The sequence below is a fragment of the Berghia stephanieae genome, chromosome 5 (genome assembly GCF_034508935.2).
Source record: "Berghia stephanieae isolate SIO BIC M18660-M18661 chromosome 5, UCSD_Bste_1.3, whole genome shotgun sequence".
NCBI classification, from domain to species: Eukaryota; Metazoa; Mollusca; class Gastropoda; order Nudibranchia; family Aeolidiidae; genus Berghia; species Berghia stephanieae.
Genome location: NC_088364.1, coordinates 3,152,636 through 3,160,135, shown reverse-complemented (window position 1 = coordinate 3,160,135; position 7,500 = coordinate 3,152,636). Strand labels below are relative to the sequence as shown.

At 36.1% G+C, this 7,500-nt stretch overlaps 1 protein-coding gene across 1 annotated transcript in view; it reads right to left on the bottom strand.

Moving 5' to 3' along the window:
- Positions 1–7,500, bottom strand: part of LOC144972240 (calcium-activated potassium channel slowpoke-like) — a 273,230-nt gene that overhangs the window by 57,450 nt on the left and 208,280 nt on the right. Inside the window, 2 exon segments of the mRNA XM_078913285.1 lie at positions 2,769–2,804; positions 7,447–7,500. The exon segment at positions 7,447–7,500 is cut by the window's right edge and continues 23 nt beyond it. Coding sequence (XP_078769411.1) covers positions 2,769–2,804; positions 7,447–7,500 — 90 coding nt within the window.

Here is a 7,500-nt window from a genome sequence, read left to right as displayed (position 1 = left end):
TGATTTAGACATTTGGGGGGGGGGGGGGAGGGGGAGGAAAAGGATGGGGTTTGTGATTTAGACATTTGGGGGGGGGGGAGGGGGAGGAAAAAGGATGGGGTTTGTGATTTAGACATTTGGGGTGGGGGGGGGGGAGGGAAGAAGGATGGGGTTTGTGATTTAGACATTTGGGGTGGGGGTGGGGGGGGGGGGAGGGAAGAAGGATGGGGTTTGTGATTTAGACATTTGGGGTGGGGATGGGGGGGGGGGAGGGAAGAAGGATGGGGTTTGTGATTTAGACATTTGGGGTGGGGATGGGGGGGGGGTGGGAAGAAGGATGGGGTTTGTGATTTAGACAATTGGGGTGGGGGGGGGGGAGGGAAGAAGGATGGGGTTTGTGATTCAGACTATTGATTGGGAGTGGGGGGGGGGGGAGAAAGGATGGGGTTTGTGATTCAGACATTTGGGGTGGGGGGGGGGCGGGGGGGGGGAAGAAGGATGGGGTTTGTGATTTAGACATTTGGGTGGGGGGGGGCGGGGGGGGGGGGAAGAAGGATGGGGTTTGTGATTTAGACATTTGGGGTGGGGGGGGGGGGGGGGGAGAAGGATGGGGTTTGTGATTTAGACATTTGGGGTGGGGGGGGGGGGAAGAAGGATGGGGTTTGTGATTTAGACATTTGGGGTGGGGGGGGGGGGGGGGGGAAGAAGGATGGGGTTTGTGATTTAGACATTTGGGGTGGGGAGGGGGGGGGGGGGAGGGAAGAAGGATGGGGTTTGTGATTTAGACATTGGGGTGGGATGGGGGGGGGGGAGGGAGAAGGATGGGGTTTGTGATTCAGACTATTGATGGGAGTGGGGGGGGGGGAGAAGGATGGGGTTTGTGATTTAGACTAATTGATGGGAGGGGGGGGGAGGGGGGGAGAAGGATGGGGTTTGTGATTTAGACAATTCGGAGTGGGGGGGGGGGAGGGGGGGGAAGAAGGATGGGGTTTGTGATTTAGACAATTCGGAGTGGGGGGGGGGGGGAGGGTGGAAGCGTGTGCAAATCTTAAAGTTGAAGGATGAACGTCGAAATGTCTGAACTCCTTATTTAATGTTACATTGAAAGAGTGAGAACGCTTTACACACACCACAGCACGTTGCTTGCTCAAGAATCATTGAAGAAAACGAAAGAAAGAAAAAAAAAAACAGAAATTTATTTTTTTTAAAAAGAAAAAAAAAAGAGCAAGCGCGTCGAAATGTGAATATAATGTGTATATATATACATATCATATATATAGAAAAATAACAAAACTAAAATCGGACAGGGAACCCAAAGACGATGGTTGAGATCTGAATGAGAAGAGTGAAAGCTTTGGCTTTGTTTTCCTCAGACAATACCCATGAAAAAGGGGGAGGGGTGGGGGGGGGGGAGCAACAGTTGTAAGAGCAAGGTGTTGGCAATATCGTAAATCACAGCCTCTGTTACAGTCGTCCTTCAGAGCCAATGGAGTTTATCCCAGTTCCTATAATGTGAAATGGACAATAGCAATTGCTTGCTACCCTTTAAATAGGACGCTAGTCTATCGTAAAGTACTTTCAGCCAAATCTATCAGACCCAGCTACCCAATCACTGCTGGGTGGGCAGGGGGGAGGGGGGGGGGTCAGAAATAAGACAATCTCGACTGCAACCGGGATCGATCTCAGTCCCTTTGCTTGTGAAATGAGTGCTCTACCAACTGAGCTATCGGATCCCCCAGCCTCTGTAGAGTAAAGGAATTCATTCCCCAGAAAATATGACGGACATTAAATAGTCTCACAATAAAAATACACGCCGTTGGGTTATTTAAGGGCGCTGTGCAAAAAGGGTGAAAAAACATATTTTTAGATGTTTTTGTGTCAATATTAAAGAAATAAAAAGTATGTGTCAAAATCTAGAAGTGTGAAACAAAAAACCCACAAGATTTGGTTATTATAATTATTATGTTTGAATGTTATTATTACAAAGAAAAAAAAAAGACGAATTTTAATTGATTTTATGGGATGGGTTTTTTGCCTTGTATTTTTCTTTCTTGCTTTGTCTGGCACCTTTCACACACACACACACACACACACACACACACACACACACACACACACACACACGTGTTCATGTCTTTATCTTACACCAGTGCCTGCTCCTTCATTTCTCAATTTGATGCTTTTAAAGTAATGTCTGCTTTCATCAACAACAGGAGGCCGCAATATCAACTTTTTTTATTTTAGCCTTACAAACATTCATTGTGCTAAAATTGTTGAAAAGAAATCATTAAATGTGTTGAAATTTTCATCAAATCTTTAAAAAAAGGCGAATAGTTATTCTCAATAATGATTTTAAAATAAAACAAGAACAGACACAAACACACACACATCCAAAACATGAACACACGTTAAAGGAAATTACACACAAGATACATGTTTTAATAAATACGGATATCATTCGTTAATTGACACTCCAGAGTGTAACTCTGTTTCGCCATTCTAATTCTACCAAAGCGATATAAAAGCCGCTACAACGAATACATTCCAAACAGTAAATATGTCAAACTGATTCATAAAAATAGCAACATCTGAGAATTTAAAAAAGAAAGGAACCAAAATATATTTAAAAGTGAAAACTAAAAAGCTAAAAACTAGACCATCAATAAACAATCCAAAATAAATAAAAAGTGTACTAGAGCTACAACTCAAAGAATAAATGTGTGAGAGAGGAAAAAACTGTGTGTGAGAGAAACCAAAAGGTAAAAAAAACTGTAGGAAATTAAAGCTACCTAAAACAGCCGCTGCTCCCTTCTTGAACATTGCCACTTGATGGGTGAGGAAGGAAAGGGAGATGAAAATTATAAAATGAAACCACTGAGTGCACACTTGGTACAGCGAAAATGACTGGTCTTTCCTTTTCCTTGTTGGTTTTATTTTGTAAAGTATAATTGAGGGTGGATTGGAAGGTGTGGGGGGGGGGGGCGGGGGGCAATATCTATCAACCTCAAAGGCAGCACCAGAGATGATATTCCAACCAGTATTTTGTTGTCTGACTTAAAGTTCAACGTTAATGCCAAATTTAACATTTGTTTTCACATTAATTTCGTGGCAGTCTTGAAGAGAAAGATATCTTTGCAAGCTAATATAAAGTAGCAACATTATGTAGCGTACAAATCCATGGCAATATATATCATTATGTATTAATGTATTTATTATCACCTCTTGTAAAATAAATAAATAAACGAGGTGAGAATAAATAAATTAATAATTCGCTCAAAAAAACCTGGTTCCAACTAACTCCCTTCAATCACATATTATAATGTATACTGTTAACGACGCCACTACCGTAGCATCTCATTCATCTGTGCTGTTTCATTCATCCTGTTTTGTTGATAAAGGGGAAACCCGAAACGTTCATTTGATCTGTTTTTGTAATTAATTTGAAGCTTACATTCAACTTCACATTATTATTCATTATATTTATAATATTATTTTTTTTCTTTTACAAACTATAACTTTTCCTTGGAGAACAGAACTCCTTCTTTCAAAGACATTGGCCAAAAGTAACCAGAGAGGTGAAGGTCATTCTCACCAAAGCCTTCATTTAGACCCCATTTCATTGATAGTCAAATGCCATGGAAAATAAGCGTTACATACAAAAGAAAGTTTGAGTTCAGCTTTATTAAAAATTTGGCCAGAAAACTTGTCCTTTAAACATCGAACATTTCCATGACCCTCCATCTTGTCCAAAATAATATCAAAACTGGGACTTGCAAAGACTTCCGTGACGACCCAGGTTTGAGAGTTATTTTTTTTTTTTGTCAAGAGTGAGGAGGGGTCATACAAATCCATTGATATTTGAAGGATGTGTTTTCTGACCCTAATTCTAAATACATGTTTGTTGTTTGTTTGTTTTTAGTTTTTTTGGGGGACGTTTTTATTTTTAAAGCACAGCTGAGTAATGCATAGATTCTACTGTAGCTGTTTGGTTTGCTATTCGTTACATGGTAGCGGTGTCCACAAAGCATGATGGGTAAATGGAGGGAGATGAAACCGACTGAGAAGCACGAACTCTCACACATGATTGGTTACTCAAGCGGTTTGGGAAGTCACGAGTGGCTTGTTTGTTTGTTTGCTTGTTTGTTTGTTTGTTTGTTTGTTAGGAGTACCGTAGAATGGAGTGACTAAGGCCAACTGGGGTGTGACTAAGAATATATATATATATATATATATATATATATATATATATATATATATATATATATATATATATATATATATATATATATATATATATTTTATAGTAAAATGTACATCATTTGATGGATTTCACCCTTCCCCACACTTTAGAAAAAAATGAACATCAGACAAGTTATATCGGTCAAGATATATCTTAGAAAGATGTAAACAAAGTGTCCTAAGACGGAAGGGGGGGGGGGGGGGTAAATCCATCAGATTGAGCTTTTTTGAGCTTTTAAGAAGAATGCGCTTTTATATAGCACAATATCCACTAAAAGTGCTTAAAGCACTTTACAAAGGGTTCCTGATGAACAGCAATGCGTAACATGTAGTACGAGACATGTAGCCTGTTTGGCGATAATACAATTTTTTTTTTCGACGGCCAGGTACTCATTTTACACCTGAGTACGGTGAGAGAATGTGAGTAAAGAGCCTTTCCCAAAGACTCAACTATGCGCACATTTGGGACTGTACTGAGTCACCCCAAACTGATCATGGTGGTCACTCCATTTCAACGGCATTTTGGTTTGTTTTGCTTTTGTTTTGTTTTTGTTTAGTTCTCAATAAGCATAGTCTAATTGGACCAATGGCTAGCTGCTGTATCAATAAATATCAATTTGAAATAAAAAGAGGGCCATTCAAACACCAAGTGGATCATTCTTCAACTTTCCAATAATTTGGAGTTTCAATATTCAATTCTTATCAAATCCAAGATTCTTGAAAATCAAAAGTGGATTTTGTTTCACAACATATAAATGTTATTATTTTCACATAATATCCACGATTCTCAATACACATGACAATTTTCCTGTCATAAAATAATAATAATAATAATAATAATAATAATAATAATAATAATAATAATAATAATAATAATAATAATAATAATAATAAATATGTAGTAGTAGTGTAGTAATAATAATAATAATGAGGTTGTTTTGTTTCAGTTTCAAAATATTTTTATAAAGAAAAAAAAACCCCAAAAAAAACAGGACACTGACATCCCATAATCTCCAATTTATTTCCAAAAATAACTTTTGTCCCACAGCCAAAAGCGATCCACTTGTTTTTGAATGATAAATGAACCCAGTTTGTCAATGAGGGATGACGGTAGGGAAATAGATAGAACTTGGGGGCTCAAATTGTTCAGTAGTTTAAAAAAAAAAAAAAAAAAAATTAAAAAAACAAACCAAAAACAACTACTTTCTGCAATGTCAATGAAGCTTAACTCACTCAACCCTAACACCGACTATATTCGTAGTTTACCCTGGTTACTTTTACCCCATGCCTACTTATTACATATTTATGAGACAAATTACAGGCGTAGTATCAAAGTTAATGTTTTTAGTTTTTACATGTTAATGGTAGTTGAATAAAACTATTTATGTACATGCTCATTTTTAATACATTTTTTTCCAGTTTTGAAAAGTAGCCAAAATCTCCAGGATTGAGTGAATTATGAGTCAATTACAAACCCGCCAACTGCTACGAAAATTTACTACAAATTTAAGGAATTTTGGCTTTAATTTCAAAAGGTCATGAGTATCTTTAAGTCATTAAAACTTATTGAAAGTGAAGGTAAGATGCCAGACGACATCCTTTTATTGATTTTTGAAGTGTTACTTGATCCTTGTGATGGTAAATTGTTGTTTTATAAAGTGTTACTTGATCCTTGTGATGGTAAATTGTTGTTTTATAAAGTGTTACTTGATCCTTGTGATGGTAAATTGTTGTTTTATAAAGTGTTACTTGATCCTTGTGATGGTAAAATGTTGTTTTATAAAGTGTTACTTGATCCTTGTGATGGTAAATTGTTGTTTTATAAAGTGTTACTTGATCCTTGTGATGGTAAATTGTTGTTTTATAAAGTGTTACTTGATCCTTGTGATGGTAAATTGTTGTTTTATAAAGTGTTACTTGATCCTTGTGATGGTAAATTGTTATTTTATAAAGTGTTAATTGATCCTTGTGATGGTAAATTGTTATTTTATAAGGTGTTACTTGATCCTTGTGATGGTAAATTGTTGTTTGATAAAGTGTTACTTGATCCTTGTGATGGTAAATTGTTGTTTTATAAAGTGTTAATTGATCCTTGTGATGTTAAATTGTTATTTTATAAGGTGTTACTTGATCCTTGTGATGGTAAATTGTTGTTTTATAAAGTTAACGATAGCGACTACTATTTTTATCTCTTAAAAATTATGAATGATTAAATTTTCAATTTGGCAGGTCTGACAATCCAATTAAATGATGATAACAACGAATTCAATTTTCAGCCGCCAGAAGCTGGTTAACCGAACCACCCTGAATAACACCTCATTGACAAAGAAGGTCACATATATATATATATATATATATATATATATATATATATATATATATATATATATATATATATATATATATATATATATTATATAACCCAACGTCATGAATTGGTATTACGCTATTGTGAACCAAATATCTGAATTTAATTTTACAGTCAACATTTGAGATTTTTGGAGAATAAAAACTGAAAGCCATATCAAAAATAATATATAGGATTAATTTAATTTGTGTGTGTGTGTGTGTGTGTGTGTTTTATTCAAGACATCTGAAATTTAATTTTACAGTCAAAATTTGAGATTTTTGCAGAAAAAAAAACAGCAATTCAAATTCAAAAATAATATATAGAATTCATTTAAGTTTGTTTTTTGTTTCTTTCTCCAGAAATGTGAATTCAATTTTACAGTCTAATTTTTGAGATTTTTGCAGAATAAAAACTGCAATTCAAATTCAAAAATAATATATAGAATTCATTTAAGTTTGTTTTTTGTTTCTTTATCCAGAAATGTGAATTCAATTTTACAGTCTAATTTTTGAGATTTTTGCAGAATAAAAACTGAAATTTATATCAAAAATAATATTTGGAATTGAATTTGAGTTTGTTTTTTTGTTTTATTATTATAGATTAAAATCCAAGGTTCAACTTTTGGTTCACTCACATAGAATACCAGATAGAGGAGGTGGGTTACCAAATACATTAGCATCTTTTTTAATAAGCCACACCCACACTAAAATGTATTGGGGTGGGGAGAGGGGGGTGGGTGGGTGGAGGGGTAAGAGTGGGGAAAGAGGGTATTCACCCAAACTGGTAGGGCTGACGGGTCAGACAGACCGTTGTGACATAATAATATACCGTTTTGATGTGTGCTGTGTTTAGTGTGTAGTTGAATGTGTTGTACTTACAAGGTCTACACTTGCATTTCTTGATTTGCCTCACGTCTGTGACGTCAGCATGAC